This window comes from Haliotis asinina, chromosome 6 (genome assembly GCF_037392515.1).
Source record: "Haliotis asinina isolate JCU_RB_2024 chromosome 6, JCU_Hal_asi_v2, whole genome shotgun sequence".
Lineage (NCBI taxonomy): Eukaryota > Metazoa > Mollusca > Gastropoda > Lepetellida > Haliotidae > Haliotis > Haliotis asinina.
The window spans coordinates 37,870,151-37,889,344 of NC_090285.1; the positions used below are offsets into that span (position 1 = coordinate 37,870,151).

Here is a 19,194-nt window from a genome sequence, read left to right on the forward strand (position 1 = left end):
ACATATATGTTTAGTTTTAAAATTATTTATATTATGTGCCTTCTTCATGTAAAACCTTGTTTCACCTGTCCACACAGGTGTGCCAGCAGTTATAGTCGGTATTACCCTAGGGGTGACTAAGCTGGAGGGATACGGAAACGACCAGTTGTAAGTTGGACTGCCCTGTGATCACTTGTTATTAGGGAAATCCGTTAATGATAACAGTGTATTCTGTTTGATGCACAAGGTTTGTGCTGGCATAAATTAAGTGTAATATGTTGTTTACTCTTTTGTGAGGAAAGGAAAATAAATGTGAATATAAATCTGGGGTGGTAATACAGATGGCAGTTTGTTTAAATTCAGTGACTTAATTACAGAAACAGTTGTTAATTGTCAGAATTTCTGTTTCAGCTGCTGGCTTACCATCACCGATGGTGTGCTCTATGCATTCGTTGGACCAGTTCTCTTTGTAATACTTGTAAGGCAAACTTCTAAAGGATCAAACAATGACATAAGTGTACCGTTTTTGGTCATTAATAAAACTGGATCATTTTAGAAATATTGAAACAATTTCCAAATAGTATATAACTGTCACTGTCCACTCAGTATGACATACTGCTAAAAGCAAACCAACCATCTTCATCCTCAGCCGATTACCCGCTTCACCTCCACCTCATCCCAGCTCCTCAACCTCCTCCTCCACATCCTCTTCCTCCTCTTCCACTCCTCCACCACCAACCCCAACTCCCCCTGCACCTTCACATCCACATCCTCAACATTCACCTCCACCTCCAACCCCATCTCCATCCCCATCCCAATCCCATTCCCACCCCCACCTCCACATCCAGCTCCACATCCTCAACCTGCACCCCCAACTCCATCTCCTCCTCCACCGTTACCTTCATCTTCACCACCTCCTTTATCATCTTAAATATATCTTATTGTTGTTGTAATTGTTATTTTATACAGGCTAATTCCGTGATAATCGTCATCATTCTGCGGGTTCTGTGTTCAACAAAGATAATGGTCACTAAAAGAAAGAGAGAGAGGGCTGTGTGAGTAAACATGTGTGATACATAGTCCCGTTTAGAATTTTATAACTTGAAGATGTCTCCTAGAGTTGCACCTGACCTGGTTTTCTCTAATTTTCTTCCATAATCATGGTGCAAATAGTCGGTATAAACGTGAATGGTATGACCATTTTCAAGAGGAAGTGGTGCGACATCACAAACATTCAAGAAGTTCCCAGAGTATCCAAATAAGTAACCTCTACGGTACCTAAGTCACGGTATCGGTTGATCATGCATGGGTGTCATCATATAGCAGTTGCCCTGGTTTATGCTTGTGATGTTGTCTGTCTGATCCATACTCGATTATTTCCAGAAAAGTTGTCATACGTGGGTATTACTGTTTTATGAATAAAACAAATACCTTATTCTCAACCAGTTTGTGTATGCTCCTATGACATTTCCCGACGACTTCAATCTTTGATGAAATCTCGTGCTTATATATGCCACTGGGAAAGGAGTTTGGACCAGTGAACCTGAGAAGTCGCTCAAAGTAATGCAAATGTAGCTGGACGTCAAGTCATCTCATGGATGACATTGTCACCGTGTCAGCTTGCCGACGGGGTTAACCTCTTTGATCGTGTGGACAATTTTGGATGGAAAGGTCTTTGGTTCGAATTCCCAAACCCGAAATTGGTTGGTCGCTACACAAACAGGACTGATGGACATTTTGCATGGTATTTGATGAAAAAGAGTGAGCACAGCCAGACAATTAGATACAACAGATGCTCATATTTAACCTGATAAACTTATGGCAAGACTTGTAAGTTACTGACCTCTGAACAAAGCATTATCCGGCGGACATGTAACATCAGCCGAAGTTACTCGACCCAGTTGAAATTTCACTTGCTCCTGGCATTGGGCAATGGGATGTTTTGATCCTGTGAGACAACACGGCTATCTGTATTACGTGACTACCTCTCATAAAACCCCGTGTTTTGTCTTTCAGAACAACTGTTCGAAGTCTGTGTGTTCTCATGCCAGTTCTTGGTGTCACGTGGGTGTTTGGCGTTCTGGCAATCAACGACTACACAGTAATCTTCCAATATCTCTTTGCCAGCTTCAATTCCCTGCAGGTAATGTAGCTTATGTTTTTACAATTTATGTTCAGTTGATAAACTGATTCTTGTTCAACTCCGCACTCAGCAGTATTCCAGCTGTATGGCGGTCTGTAAATAATCAAATCTAGACTAGACAAACCAGTGATGAACATCATGAGGATTGATTTATGCAACCGTAAAACGATAACATGTGTCAACAATGCCTACAGGACCGATCTCCAGATCCTGGTATTTGCTTTTAACGACAAGCAAGGTTTGCTGAAGACCAGTTCGAAACAGTGTTCGCTCATCACGTAGAATACCAGGGATGGGCACATGAGTACAAAGCGTGAAGCCCATCTCTCGTGTTCCCAGCCGTGATATCACTAATTTGCAATAAGTGAAGTAAAATCACACGTACTCACTGACCCTTAGTTTTCTGTATGTAAAAGTGGGTATCGCTAATTTTCCATAACAGTGTTTTTTTCCCACGAAATGTCTTTCCAAGTGAATATATATAAACATTTGGTTACCATTACGAAGATAATTTGGTGGTGCCCGTTTTTGTCACCTTTTCGTCTGTTATGCAAATATATTACTGTCAATGGTGGTATAAATGTTTATATGGAATGGAAAAGTATTTATTTCAGGGGTTCCTGATATTTATTATGCACTGCCTTTTCAACAGAGCTGTAAGTATGGCTATTCAGAATAATTTATTCCATTCATGAATATATTTCATACAGACCCTGAAATATATATACCCAAGTCAGGTCATATATGTCCGGAACATGCAGCGCGGTCTGAAAACCAAGACAACCTCGATCACTTATATATGGACATAATTCCGTAGCTTTTGTAAAATGAAATATGTTCATTTTAGAGACAAGACAGTAAGAAAGCAGTACTTATGATGTGGAAGTTTCATGGATAATATACGAATGACATGAAAGCATCACATATGATGTGTAGATGTAAATATGAAATATGATATTTTTTTCAAAGTTGAATGCATGTAAATTGTCATATATGATTTATCTAAGTATCAAGTATGATGTATAGTATTCCCAGAAATTATTGAGAATCATGTTGCGTCATGTAACTCATTACGTTTATTAACTTCTGGCATTTTACTTACATAAACATGTTAAAACATCATCCTTTTACAGTCTCAGTCTTGTTTTAGTACTTTGTTAGACCTCCTCGCTCAGCAATGCATGCCTGAATACGCCTAGGCACACTAGTACTACCCATCAAAGTTTGTAGGTAATCGTGTGACAGGGTATCCCAATATTGGACCACCTCGGCCTTCATATCTTCAATATTTCTCAGTCCCTTTTGGTTTATTCTGTCCTTCATGACTCCCCACACATTCTCACTTGGGTTTAGGTCTGGACTGTAACTGGGCCAGTCTAAAACTTGAACATTTTCGCCCGACAACCACTGTTTTGTGTAGCGCGCAGTGTGTTTTGGGTCATTATCATGCTGGAAAATCCAATCATCTTCATACAATGTTTGTGCTATCGGAAGAAGGTGACCATTTAGAATGTCAACGTATCTTTCTTTTGTCAACTTTCCCGTGAAAACACACAATGGCGTCACTCCGCGAGCCGATATGCCACCCCACATGTGAAACTGAAAATGTTTTGGTCGCTGGTAGATAGGTTTGACAGTATCTTTGGTCCAAATTTTCACACAATTAGGGAAAAGCCAAACAGAACTTTCATCCGAAAAGAAAACATTATCGCAATCTTGATTTTCATGAGCCCGACACCAGTTTAAACGTTTTTCCTTTAGTGCATCTTTCATCAACGGCGAGGGAATTCCACGTTTTTTCACCCAACTAAGTCTCTGTAATTCCTGCCTAACTGTTTCATTGCATACCTGAGGACTTCCTCTGCTAATCATTTCATTTCTGATGTTCTCAACACTTTTCAATTTGCCCCTACTCACAATCTGCCCAAGTCTTCGGCGATCCACAACACTGAATTTCCTAGGCCGACCTGCCCCTGCTTTGTGCTCTATCCCGGTTCCTATTTGAATATTCTTCAAAGTTCTGTATACTGTAGACAGAGGAATACCATGTCTACAAGCTAACACTTTAGCATCAGCCTCACCCCTTTCAAAATCATCTAGAATGAGCTTTCTTTTCTCTCTTGCTGTAAATTCTGCCATGTCAACACAGGAAACCGTCTGCTCAGACAAGGGAGATAACTCTTGACGTAATGAGCTGCCTTCTAAGCCTTCAAGAGTTGTCTCCCATATTTAGTATGCTTAGTGCATAGTTTAAGCCCTTTTTCCAATCTTAACATCATTAGAAAAAAAGCAAAGATTTTCTCATTAATTTCTGGGAACACTGTATGTACGTTAGTAACATTTGTAATGTATGTATGAGTCATCTATGTTGTGTGTATGTGAGTACCATACATAATATATTTATGCAAATATCATATATATGTTTGTAATTATGATGTGTAAATATGATATATGTTTGTAATTAACATGTATAATATGTATGTTTGTAAGCATCAGATATGGTGTATGTGTGTAAGTATCATCTGTGGTGTTTTTAGAACATTGGGTATGATGATTTTTCAGATAATCGACGGCATACGAAAGGCAAAAGCCCGCTATGACACAAACAAAACAACATCCAAATCACTTCCTGATTCGCGGAATAACTGGAAGGTAGGTCGTGTACTTATTACAAAAAATCAATTTCGGAACAATTTCAATCGTTTTCTGATTCAGGAATGGCAGTTGGGTCAAGTGAAAAAAACATTCTCAATTTTTTAAATTAACAAGTGTTGAGCAATCTATTGCAGTCATATTGTGATCTTCTTTTTAAGTATGAAGAAAAGAAGAAGCATCAAGAAGATATGACAGGTAATTGGATTCACGTCTTTGAGAACAGAATCTGTTTCTCTATAGTGAATGGATGAGTGAGGTTTACGCTGGTTTTGGCAATATTCCAGCACATTTACTGCGGAGGATACAAGAAGACTTTACACTTTGCAGTTATGTGGGAAATCGAACCCTTGTCTTCGGCACTGACTCATTCACACTCACATATCCAGTTGTCGTTTACCTAGAACATGGGTGTATAAGCTCCGAACTACGCCGTCAAAACTGCAAAAGACGGACAGAATGGCAGTTAGGTTTCTAAGCATGATATTGACACTCAGTAATAGGTGGGATGATCAAATATTTTTTGAGATAAGAGGAGTGCCAAGGAGTGCATCATATTGACACTCAGTAAATAGGTGGGATGATCAAATATGTGTTTGAGATAAGAGGAGTGCATCATATTGACGCTCAGTAAATAGGTGGGATGATCAAATATTTGTTTGAGATAAGAGGAGTGCAGAGGAGTGCATCATATTGACGCTCAGTAAATAGATGGGATGATCAAATATGTGTTTGAGATAAGAGGAGTGCAGAGGAGTCCATCATATTGACACTCAGTAATATGTGGGATGATCAAATAATTTTTGAAATAAGAGGAATGCAGATCTTATGGATAGCATGCATTACGTTCATTGTGGATCGGTAAGGTTTATCAGCATTAAGATTCCGATATGTTGTTCTACCTAACAACGTTTCGTTGTAATTGCGTTGCCTTATTATTCTACTCAGCATAGCTGTTTTGTTTCTTTGAATGTTTGCTAGAGATTCCTACCGACTACGATTCCGACGACCCATCTGACAAGGCACCGTCATCAAGATTGGAGATGATGTTGCAAGACAATGACGTGTGGCAGAGAGCTGCGTATAACAACGACGCGTACCTCCCCCGTCCGAAGGTGCGACGAGAGTTAAAGAGGGTGCCAAGTCAGGTTTGTTTAATTTTTTTTGCATAACGACTCAGTCGGCAATATTACGGGTAAATGACAACTGCCTGCGTCTACATGAGTGATTTTAGTTTTACGACCCTTTTAGTAACAGATTAGCAACATTAAGGCGCGGGACATAACGCATGGGCTTCACACGTTGCACCCATTTAGGGAATCGAGTTGCGTCCCTTGATATGAAACCATTCCCTTCCAATGACTTAACCTGACTCTCACTATAACACCTTTCCTAATTCAGTAATGACTGATATATTTCCAGGATTATTCAGAGAGTTCCGGGGACACGGACAACTGTTTGCCAGACTACCCAACAGGTCCAATGTACATGAATCCTGTTTACATAAACACTGATGTTGAAGACGAACCATATACATCCATTTTAAAGATTTCCAGACCTTCATTCAACACTCACCTATAGACAGAGATCCTTCACAACACTGGGAGAAACGTTCCTCTTTTGACCGCAGACTATGGTGCATGACGGCTTCAGTGGTGCTCAAAAGTTAAACTTTGTGATATTTTTACAGAGCATTATTGGATAACCTACAAACACATAGTTTCTTGTGTATAATGATGTTGACAGCCGTAGTAAATACTCAGTCAACGCCATTATGCATCCCGGACACAAACCCAGACCACCTCATACCGAACAAAGTCGGTTCATGTAAACTGACGGACAAAAAACACTTACCGGTGTTACTTTTCTTGGTGGCTAAACTTGAACAAGCACACAAATGTCACTTGATTAAATCACGACCACTGGTGTGGTGTTCTCACTTGTATTTTGTAAATTTGCAAAGAGACGTGTCATTAACCAGTTATTAGGGAAACTACGTGCAGGTTACTACTGCCACTGCCAACATGGAGTGTCACATACATAATAAATTAATATGACAAAGTATAACTGTCATTGTGACATTGACATGATTAGTAAATAAAAATAATCACTAAAGTTCATGGTTGCTAAGCCATGAAATGTATACTGGGTATTTTTATGATTGGTATGTTATCAGTGTGTCAATGGCCATTATTCATAATTTACATATATCCCTAATTTGTTTTGTCCAGTATATCTACTAGAATACAGGATTACACCTGACTTACCAATATGAGAAAATGTTGTAATATGAAGCAGCAAGGTCATCTCTATGGCAAGCTGTTACGGTCACAATTTTGTATTCGTGAAACGTGCCAGGGTTGCTGTGCTATATGAGAACATCAACCTGAGACAAAAGCTCTTACTCGCTGGTGACGTATTTCATCCGGATAACACAGACGATTGCAGGCAATGTTTTTTCTGGCAATGTTTCAAGTAGTTATATGTAAATGTTATACTCATATGTAAATGTTTTAGCAAAATCCAGTTTTCATGTGTACACCTTTTTTGCCAACAGATTATCATAAACGTGTTTTCATTGAATACCATTTGCTGTGTCATACCGTCTTAGAAAAATGTTCCTAGATAAAACACATGTGTCAGCAACATTTTGTGTTTAATCACAATAATGATGGGGAAAAAGAACTTTTAAACAAATTGAAACTGTTCATGACTCAAGTTTTGTTTGTGTAAATTCGATAATCTTGTGTTTTGTGCAATAATATAATATCACAATAAATGTATCTCTTTTCCATTCTCTACTTGAAAAAACCCATGTTTTATATAGTCAGATGTACAGCTTTAAGCCATATATACATACTAGTATTTATGTCTGGATATTTGTTTGTGACGTGGAGTAAATGAATCACTGCTCAATATACTGATGTTATCATTTATGTGGCACTAAATATATAAGCACTCAGTTTAAGCTTTGCTGGACCCCTTTCTCAGAACGGGACGGTAGGATTGCCTAGTGGTTAAAGCGTTGGCTCTTCACACCGAAGACCCGGGTTTGATTCCTCACATGGAAACAAGGTGTGAAGCTCGCATTGCTGGAATATTGCTAAGAACGGCGTAAACCATGCCCTCTCGGTAACCTTCTAAGAACGGCCTTCACGAACTTACTCAAGTACGTAATGTGAGTAACTTAAAAGAGGATTCCATTGCTCCATACTGACATGTATTTGTGAGTGAGTGAGTATAGTTTTACGCCGCACCCAGCAATATTCCAGCTTCACGGGCCGACATGTATTTGTGAAGCTGTTGCCACTGAAGCTGTAGGCCACAGCCTACACATACCTAGCTTCAGTTGTGTCAAGATGCTCATCTTTGTAACATGGTCAATATCAATAGTAATATGCTATCTACATTTTCTAATTTTGAATTGTCATGATCTATAGCAGTATGATTACATTATAATACAGTGGATCGTGTTCTCGCCTGGATAAAGCCAACTGATATTTTCGGTATCATTTGGGGTCATATATGGATATCGATGCAAGTTAGAGAGGTCATATGGAAATTTTAGGGACTACTTCACAGAGTACACAAACATGGCGTCTAGGGTCGGCGGCTGTTTACGGACTGACGGCCGTGGCTACGGTACTGTAAGTGCTTTGAAAAGTCATGCCTGCTTATGATAGATAGAATAGATTACAAACCTGACATAGACATTTATAGGCTTACGATGATACCAACATCAGTCCAGACTGCAAATGAATCATGATCTGTGGCAAATGAAATGGCATTTTTAAAAAAATTATAAAGTATGAATGCCATTGTATGATAAACAGGTTATCACATTCGTGTGTTTGGGGATGGTTAATATCCTGCATTAGGAATAAACACTATGTTTTTAGCTCCCCAAGGCTCGCTAAATGCAATGTTTATTTCTTAAGCAAGATATTAACCACCGCAAAACACAATCGCGTGACGACCTTTACTTACCTGTCAGGTGTGAGAATAGAACACTGACAAGAGTTGGACCTACACATAATGAATTCTGTGACGTTATACCACTAACGCAGATGATTGAGACTTGAATCTCAATATTGACCCTGAGTTCATTGCTTCTCTTGGTTACACAGAGACCTCCATTGAAGCGGTTTTCAATGATGATCGGGTGGCATACAATGAATCCTTTCAGTGGCATGGCTGCATTGCCATCTTTGAGCCAAGGATGACTAGGTGGTGTATAGTGAACGGGTTCTGTGACATAAAGGCATTGTCATCACTGAACCAAGGATAACAGGGTGGCCTACAGTGAACTGGGTCTGTGACATAAAGGCATTGTCATCACTGAGCCAAGGATAACAGGGTGGCCTACAGTGAACTGGGTCTGTGACATAAAGGCATTGTCATCACTGAACCAAGGATAACAGGGTGGCCTACAGTGAACTGGGTCTGTGACATAAAGGCATTGTCATCACTGAGCCAAGAATTACCGGGTGGCCTACAGTGAATGGGTTCAGTGACATAACAGCATTGTCATCACTGAGCCAAGGATTACCGGGTGGCCTAGAGTGGTACAGACAGCCACTTATAGGTATGAAATCTCACAGATGTTGTTAACGTGCGACAGGGTTAAATGAAGGTATTTTGTCTTTCTGTATCTTATGTCCGTATTATTAGGACGGACAGCGATCGTCACCGATATTGTGAGCATGTGAAGGTATAAATAAATTAAGGCATGTTGTCTTTATGTATTTTGTATGTCAGTATCAGTAGGACAGACAGCGATGGTCACGTATCAGATCGTCGCCGATATTGTAAATTTGCGACCGGGTGAAATTAAGGATTTCTTTGTATATTTTGTATGTCAGTATCTGTAGGACTGACAGCGATGGTCACGTATCAGATCGTCTCAGATATTGTTACTATGCGACAGGGTTAAATTATGTTATGTTCTCTTTTAGTATTTTTATGTCATCAATTGGATCAATATGGAACCAAAACAAACAACGAGACACTGTCATCGAAAATATGTAATGCTTTATAATATGTACTCTTCAAAAAGGTTGAGAAACTGTACTTTCATTGTACGATTGTCGAAATGATGTCAAATGTTTTATACGGTATCGAAAAAGAACAAAATGTCAATGGTATGGTTTATGAAAGCGTCATTTGCCCAAAATAGTTGATGAAATAACCTTATCCAAAGAGTTAGAAAACTATGCTTCTAGGTCGATAACGGAGTCTAGCTCTGGCTGTACAGGGTCGGGGAAGCATGCCCCCTATAATCTTTTTACAGGTTACTTTTTTGCATAAACGAATTGATGTATAACACTCTTTTAAAGTGCTCCCTTAAATGAGAAATGATAACTTCGGTCCTGTTCAATGTTATGGTTAATAAAAGCTTCACATTCCTAAAATATTTGATGAAATAACATTATCCAAAGTATTAGAAGACTGAGCTTCACGGTCGATAACTGCGTCCAAGCTCTTGTTGTAGCTATTCAAAGTGGTCTGTCAGATAACTCTGATATCACTTTTGATACATTGAGAAGCTTACGATTAACTCTCCTCTTCGCTTTCTTTCATATCATATGTTACATTATGTCAGAATTGGAGTCATCTTCAAGCCAAAGCTGTTCTGGCAACAATCACCTGCCATACAAAAAGACATGTGTCAGTGCACATTGAATCAGTCTGTCTGCATTTACATAGATCTCTGCTGGCATACTGACTTTATTGCATTTACACGATGTTAGTTCAACCGATCCACGGGGAGGAGAATATCTGGACATCAGTACACCAAAAAAGTCATAAGCTGCCCATCACAAATGCTCCAACCATGGTCAACTGGTGAAGGAATATGATTAGCTGTTGACACTGTTTCCAAACATGCACTTGGTAGTTTACTTGCTCAGTGATATTTTAAACTGTTGGATGTTGGGAGCTTTTCATTTAATGGCTTGTCTCATCTACAGGCATCACTGGAATATTTGGTACATACATTGAGCTAAAAGTCTGTGCGATGTGAACTGGTAATGTTGATAGGCTTTTGTATTATAAGTTCTGGTTTGTAGATATTATAGTAAGCCCTCTGCCATCCTGATGCCCTAAACAATGAACTGGACCACCTCAGAAAGACATTCCCTACACTCAACGGTTACCCTGCCCAACTTGTCACAGCCACCATCAACAAGACCCTCAAGGACCGAGAACCCCGCCTCAAGCCTTCTCCATCACCCATCAGAGTAACCATACCCTACCTTGGCCCCATCAGTCATCAGATATCATGCCTCATCAAGACCAAATCCGGCATCGATGTCACCTTCTCCAGCGGCAAGACCATCAAAACCTACCTAAAAGCCAACGGTAAAGGACCTAGCTGTAAACACCCTAACCCGAGAGGATGCATCTACCAGATCCCTTGCAACTGTGGCGACCTATACATTGGAGAAACGCTGAGACCAATCAACACCAGAATGAAGGAACACCAGACCTCCGTCAGCAGACTCGACCAGAAATCGGTCATCTCTGAACGCATTCTCAAGAACCCTGGACATTCAATTCGATGGGAGGACACTAGGATACGATCTACCAACAACAACAACAACAACTGGCGCCAAAGGAAACTACAAGAGGCCATCGATATCCGGAGACAGAAACCAGCAATCAACCGTGACCAAGGAGTGTACTTACCAAGTGCCTGGGACTTATTGATAAATTAATCTTATCTATCTGTGTACATTCTATCTATGTAAGTCATTAGTTTTGACACAACAGTGTGCCAATGTATAGAAAATCTACCCGTGAACATCCTTATCAACTTGTGTTTGTACGTCATCAACCCTCATGTAATCATGTTCATCAACCCTCATGTAAATCATGTACATCATCCTTAATCCCCAATCATGTGTTATGTAAACATCATCCTATCATGCGTAATGTATCACCACTGGCTTCCATCCTTATGCCCAATCATGTACATTGTCCTTATCCCCTATCTGTGTTATGTAAACATATCCTATCATCTGTAATGTATTACCATTGGCTTCCATCATTGTTATTATAACTGTCGGCTTCCTATCGGTGCTTGTTTATACTGGCTTCCAGCTTTCGTTAATTCATTCCACCTGTTACTTTGTTATTGTTTTACCTAATAAATATAGCTCTGTACCCCATTCTCATTCACCTGAAGAAGGAGTAAGCATTAACTCCGAAACGTTGTGTTCTCATAATAAAGAAGTTGATATCCATAAAAATCTTCATTCTTATCAAAACAATTCTTCTCGAGTTCACAACTTTCAAAAACAAAACAAGAAAACAAACAAGTACACTTGGACCTGTGCGGATTACGTTTGTTAATGTCATTATTCCATACATGGAACACTACCAAATCATAAACACATATAAACACCAACATTGCAGAATGTGTGTCTAAATTGACCTAATTGAGATTTGAACAAGGTCAAAGGTAACTGAGGCCGACACGTAAAACCAGAGCTAAAAAAAAATGAGATAAAAATCCTCTGGAACCGTGTTACCTCAACGTATGCAGCACTACCTATTCCACTGGAGGGTTTACAGTAGTAGACACGCATAGTACATTGTCAAAAAATGTACGAATAGTAAAACATCCACATCCTGCTGCTCCTGAAGAATCCTTGATCCACTTCTGTCCATGGATTTGTCTTCTTGGCAGTCATCCTGCCTCTGGCAGACTTCAGGGTCCCTTTCCGTCACCAGGACGATGGCATCCAATAATAAAGGTAAACATATTTTACATCATTGGTATTGTGTGTATTAAGACAAAATATATGCCTCCACGAGAAAAAAGCTCAAATATGAAACGCAAGTTGTGACTTGGCTGGAGACGCAATTGAAAACAAGGAGGCATTTCTTGTTTTCTTTAAAAGATCGTTTGATTCAAAACAGTTGCTTCCGTGGGCGACAGTTCTACTTATAAAGGTAAATAGTATTCTACATCATTTAAACTTCCCACATATATTAAGACTGCATGAGTGTTGTTTTCACACCGCTTTTAGCAACAATCCAGCTATATCACGGTGAGAAAGAACAAACATATGCTTCACACATCATTCCCATATGGGAAATCGAATTAGGGTTGTTTGGAGCGTCATGAGCAAACGCTTTAACCATTCGGTTATTCGACAATCCCCAAAGATTTAAATGCAAAACAAATATGTCGGGACGTGAAAACAAAATTTAATCTAAATATTTAACGGAAATATTGAAATGCTTTACCAGCATCGTACAGGGTCTGCACGAAGGGGGGCCCTATGGACACTACCACCTAAATCAACCAGTCAAGTGCAGTCAGCATTGGGCTTACTGGGGATGCTGAAAAGACAGGGACCACAGAGTGTGCCAACCCTAGACTAGCTGGGTTGCTGTAACAACCATCCTGACTGTACATTTAGGCCCTTGCACCGGACCTACAGTCGGCGGAGGGGTACGCGGAGAGCGGACGTACTATGGAGCCACCATGGGACAAAAACTCGGAAAGCCTGCGTACTAAAGTCCAGGTGGTAGGGTTTAGAGGGACACAACGCCAAATCTAGAATGTGCCAGGGTTCCTGCATCTGAAAGAAATGAGTCATGTATAAGCACCAGGAATCAGATTTCTCGCGGATGTAGATTGGTTTGACAACAGCGAGTAAGTGTGGTTTTATGCCGCTTTTGGCAACATTCCAACGACGGATCTCAGAATTGGCGTGAGACATATTATTTAAGTGGGGCATCGAACACTGGCATTGAACATGGCTGAACATGAAAAAAATGATACCACAATCTGAGAGTATTACCGGACTTTTCATGAGCCCAAGTCATCGTGCTAACTGAAAATAGTGTCAAACCAAATCAGTACTGGGGAGGCTACGGAATCCTATTTCTAGGTCCCTTTTGAGATTCTCCTCCTTTACTATAGAGCCAGGCTCAACTCCCAGATGGGTACAATGTGTGCCCAGACAGCTATATTGCTGTAATGTTTACTTGGTGTTTGCTCAGCCATTCGTTTCGTCTGTTACGTTACTTTATAAACGATAACTCCCCCTAGACTCAAATGACCCCGCTTATCAGGATCAAATCACCCCATTCTCATGATCAAATAACACCATTCTTATGATCAAATCACCCCATTCTTATGATCAAATCACTCCCTTCTCAGAATCATCATCCCCTTCTCAGTATCAAATCACCATGTACCCATTATCAATAGCCCTTTTTTGGATCAAATCACCCTATTCTCATTATCATCAGCTCTTCCTTGGATCAAATCACCCTCTTCTCAGGATCAAACACCCACTTCTCAGAATAGCGGTCCTTCTTTTCTCGAGCGCAAATCATGTAAATCGCGTAAAAGTAAACTCATTCACTCCCTTGTCTACCCGGGTGACAGTACTGACACACGCGTGTTTGTCGGTGTAGGGAGTGCTGGAGCCAGTATATGGACGCCAGGCTCTCTGCTGCTGAAACCACTCACATGACACTCAGAAGACAAGAGCAATACTCGCCTTGTAATCAGTATGTGTGGCTTTGTAACACACCAGAGCAAATTAAAATCATACAATTGAAAAGTATTTTGCGTGCTTTTGTATAGATGTTCATTTAGTCAAATTCTACTTTTACTTTACTGAGTCGGAATATCTTAGATTGATGAAAGAGCCAATCTTTCCAATCACTCACTGCTTTAGAGAGTGAATCTGTTCACTCAGTATCTGTTAGGTATTCAGTTGTTAAAGTACAATCTTCCATTTACTAAGTGCTGGAAGTGTGTGAATCTGTTCACGTGAAGTACTGAGAGAGGTACGTCAGCTGTTAAATTGCAATCTTCCATTCCCTAACTGTTTTAAGAAGGCGAATGTGTTCACTTGTTAAAGTGTCTCTTCGTTGAGCTGATTAAGCTTCGTTGAGTCCATATCCCGGATGTGTCTTTCACATACATTATACGGTTCATATCCCGCCAGTTATTAATATCGCTACACACACTACATACCACCTACTCTGACACTTATCACTTCTTCGTGTAAACATATACGTTCGGTCTTCATCCTGGTGAACATTTGTACTGTGTCGACCTTGGCCTATATGGTCTTACTGACTGGCATTGTGGGAGCGGAAACTTGTCATTGAAATGCTAGCATCTTAAATATTATCATGGCTTGATGTTTTTGATCACACTATGCAGAACTTGAAGTACATTGTATTGCTTTTATTTCATAAAGAAACAGCTACATGTTTATTATTCGTCCCCGTCCATGTTTCCAACCTGCTATTGATAATAATAATGATATGTTCATTATTCGTCCCCGTCCATGTTTCTAACCTGCTATTGATAATAATATGTTCATTATTCGCCCCCTCCATGTTTCCAACCTGCTATTGATAATAATAATAATATGCTCATTATTCGTCCAGGTCTATGTTTCCAAGCTGCTATTGATAATAATATGTTCATTATTCGCCCCCTCCATGTTTCCAACCTGCTATTGATAATAATAATAATATGCTCATTATTCGTCCAGGTCTATGTTTCCAAACTGCTGTTGATAATAATAATATGTTCATCATTCGCCCTCGTCCATGTTTCACTACTTCGTGTACAGTGTGTACAGTCGTCTCCTCCATGTTGGACTACTTCGTCCCGGCTGTTTTCTCCCTCATGTTTGCCAAGGAGTCGACATTGCCACTGCCTCTGACATGTGCTAAAGCTGACTGCCGCCATCTCTTGTGTATCAGTTTAGTTACAGCATGCGGCATGACTAGGCTTCCGGATAACGCCGAACCCTGGAGGTCCGGGTTTGTACTTGACGTGACTGAGGCGGCCATCTGGATCAGGGAGTCAGGCTCGCTGATGAATGTCGTGTCCAAATTGGGTACATCAGTAGTCAATGTTGATCACTGGATTGTCTGATCCAGACCAGATAATTTACATACCGCCGTCATGTAAATACAATCGTGGATGATCATTAAGTATTGTGGAAGCAAAAGAAGATACAATGTTACAGCATAAACCTTTTGTCTATGGTCGTATTTAAAATTTTCAGTTAAGATATTTAACGAAAGTCATCAACATTTGTCGTGTATTACTACTGAAGCATCCTCTTGGTCAAGTGTTGTGGAATATCAGTTGGCCACGTTTTAGCATGAGATATGTTGTTTCCTGCTGCCACATCGGTTTGTTATTGGAGACCGGCAATACACCAGCTAAACTTTAATTGCATGTAATGCCACGTCCAGAGGCATTTTGGTAGCAAAGTGGTTAAAGCGTTCGCTTAGAAGCGCCAATATCGATTCCCATCATAGGTGCAATGTGATATTGCGGCGTAAACCTTCACTCATTCATTCATGTCACGTCGTGTGATATGTTGATTTAGGCTATCAGAAATAAGCGAGGTTTCCATTTGTTTTTTGTTTTGCTCAGGATAGTTAACTGGCAATTAAGATTATTAACTAACATCATGTCTTTGAATTGGCACATTGTACAGAAAATTATGTTTCTCACATAACATTCTTGATACATAATGAAAAGGAGCCCACTCCCCCTGGTCCTTCAAAAGTGATTTGAATCGGATGATTGATTGAGTAATACCGGCCTTAGTGACCACCCATTCTTTTTAATTCGTACGCAGTATGATCGAACTGTGGTCGGAAACGGAGTTGCCCAAACGACGGATCCCGGAAGCGACATAGCCAGTAGTGATGATGTGTACGTTACAGCGCGTATGTCTTTAAAACACTTCCCTGTATGACAGAGGACAAGAGTTTCACTCAACGCGCTATGCAGTTTATGGACGACAGATTTCATGTACACCCTCCATTTTGAACGGCTTACTTCAGAAAAGTTCCAGACTTGGTAAGACAAAATTGCCTAGTTTAACTGAAAAGATGCATGCATGTTTAAGGAACTATCACTTGTTTGTATGTGTGTATGTTTGTCGTGTAACGCTGCATAATATCATCGCTATATAGCGTCGGTCAGTAAATAATCCAATGATCAAGAGAATGAGCATTATCTGCGCAGTTACGATACTATGACATGTGTCAGCCACGTCAGCGAGCCTGACCGACCGATCCCCTTAGTTGCCGTGTACGACAAACAGGTTTAGGTTCACGGGTCGTTTACACAATGTCTTTTGTTGGAGCCGCCGTGGCTGAGTGGGTTAGATGGCTGATGTTGTATGCTGGATTAGTGCTTTAAGCAGACTAAAGCTTAGTCTCTGACTATATATATATTTTCTTTTCAAATTGAAATGGAGCTCCAGTGAGTAGAGATATTCAGAATCTGAGGAAATCTAAACTTGTTTATTACTGGCTCTATAGCATTGCATAAGAAACTGTGCATAAAGGTCAATGATGCGGTTCATTGAATGTGAGACAGGCTATGCTTCACTCTCAGTGTGAGGGTTGGAATTCCGGTTGAGGCTCATCCTGAAATTGGTGCTTTGAGGAAACGAGAAGCGTTAATTAAAGCGTTTTCAAGAACATCTGACAGAAGTGATCGGTCTTTCTCTTGCGGAATAAGCAAATATACTATTGTATGCTGTTACAATGCTGGTGCGTAATATATACTAGCCACATAAAGAAACTGTAAAAATATTATCCCAGTTGATAAGTACAACAACAGTGTCAAAGGTACATACAAACTTTAATGGAGGAATCATGAGGCCATAACAAGTCGGGAGAATTTCAACTGAAAAGTCAATCAGAATGACGTCACGAGTACACAAGCGGGACAGGGGTCACACGACCATGGCACAAGCTCAATAACGGATATGTCCACCATCGGCATTGAGATCAACGACGCATAGAGTCTATCAAACGTGCAAGGAAGGCTTGTGGGATGTCACACCAGATTCTCTGAAGTTCTGTTGCAAGGTCAAAGGCGTTATCTGGCGGATGAGATAGACGTAGACGTCGATCCGTCTCGTCCCAAACATGCTGTATCTAGGAGCGATCAGGTGAATTTGCAAGCCAAGACAGTAAGTCAACGTTGTGGTGTTGCAAGAAACAACAAGCAACCCTTGCCGTATGAGGGCGAGCATTGTCCTGTTGGAATGTTAACCCAGGACCATAACGTTGCAGAAAAGGAATTGCCACGGGTGGAAGAATCTGATCCCTGTAGCCCACACCAGTTAAGTTGCCCTGAACTATCACCAAAGGAGTTCTTTGGCGTGCTGTTATTCCACCCCAAATCATAACGGAACCATCAGCACCAAAGCGATTCCTCTCCAAGATACAGGCCTGTGTATAACGTTTTCCCTCGCGTCTATAGGCTATTAAAGAAAATATTAAACCTAGACTCATCTGTAAAAACATTTCTCCACCAAACCAAGGGTCTGCGGACATGATTTTGGCACCACATTCGGCGATCTTGTCGATGACGTTGTATCAGGATAGGTCGTATGGCGGGATGTCGTGGTCTGATCCCGTGATGACGTAAACGTTGTCGAACTGTTTTGGAGTGAATACGGCAAAGTCCTGGGATGGTCCGGACAGTCATCACTGGATTCTGAAACCTGTGGTCACCCTGATCCATTTATCCTGTCTTGACGTTGACCTCCAGAACGTGACCGATCGGTTACGTCATTTGTGTTGTGGTAACGTCTCACCAGGGCAGAAATGGTGTTCCAATGGCAGTAGAAATGTGCAGCCACTTTTCGTTTGAGACATTCCCCCAGGGACCATGGACGTGGCTCATGACATTGTGCAGATGTTAGCCTTGGCAAGCTATATTGGATACATGTCACTAATCTCTGAGTTTAAATCCTTATGTGTCCACAGAGGTTTGATAAATTTAGACTTAAACGTTTGTATGCACAGTTTCTTTATGTGCCGAGTATACTTGTTAGTAATGTATGTCACACGTTTGACACAAAATTAGCAAAATGAGCACCCATTTGGAAGCGGTCGAATCTTGGGCGAAAAGGACCACGCATTTATTAGGTTCTTGTGTACTTCAGAAATCCACCGTCACAGTTCGTTTGAGTCAGAAACGAACCGATGAATTGCAAATTGTTTGATTGTACAAAGCTGCTACATAAATATAAATAGTACACATGTTTATCATTTAGTAATACCCAACAGCTTGCTTATTTTTGAAATTTTCTGGACTCCAGAACATAAAAAAAACAAAAACAAAAAAAAAAAAAAAAAACAAACAAAAAAAACAAAAACAACAAAAACAAAAACCCCATATCATCAATGAAAACGCAAAAGTTGTTATTTGTCGTGGCGACACCGCTGAAACGGAACAGCCACTATCTCGTTGGACGGGATACACATGTCTGATGAATATGATGATGAATGATTAAAGCGTACTGTTTTCTCTTTGCTGAAGCCGAAAGGTAAAACCATTTTAAGCTATGTTCAAATATCGGAAAGCTGTTTGGTATTAGTAAATGATAAACATC

General features: G+C 40.3%; 2 protein-coding genes across 3 annotated transcripts in view; both read left to right on the plus strand.

Annotated features, from left to right (window-relative positions):
• Positions 1 to 6,355, plus strand: part of LOC137287848 (adhesion G protein-coupled receptor B1-like) — a 33,682-nt gene extending 27,327 nt beyond the window's left edge. Inside the window, exons 21-29 of the mRNA XM_067820230.1 lie at positions 78 to 147; positions 391 to 457; positions 949 to 1,034; positions 1,996 to 2,122; positions 2,737 to 2,778; positions 4,685 to 4,774; positions 4,936 to 4,972; positions 5,756 to 5,922; positions 6,197 to 6,355. Of these exons, the coding sequence (XP_067676331.1) occupies positions 78 to 147; positions 391 to 457; positions 949 to 1,034; positions 1,996 to 2,122; positions 2,737 to 2,778; positions 4,685 to 4,774; positions 4,936 to 4,972; positions 5,756 to 5,922; positions 6,197 to 6,355 (845 nt within the window). The remainder of the gene's footprint in view (positions 1 to 77; positions 148 to 390; positions 458 to 948; positions 1,035 to 1,995; positions 2,123 to 2,736; positions 2,779 to 4,684; positions 4,775 to 4,935; positions 4,973 to 5,755; positions 5,923 to 6,196) is intronic.
• Positions 6,356 to 16,528: 10,173 nt separating this feature from the next.
• LOC137287596 (adhesion G protein-coupled receptor L4-like) overlaps positions 16,529 to 19,194 on the plus strand; it is a 46,232-nt gene continuing 43,566 nt past the window's right edge. Inside the window, exon 1 of one of the 2 annotated variants that reach the window (XM_067819968.1) lies at positions 16,529 to 16,637. The gene's annotated coding sequence lies outside the window, so the exon portion shown is untranslated. The remainder of the gene's footprint in view (positions 16,638 to 19,194) is intronic. The other variant, XM_067819969.1, reaches the window with a different exon arrangement.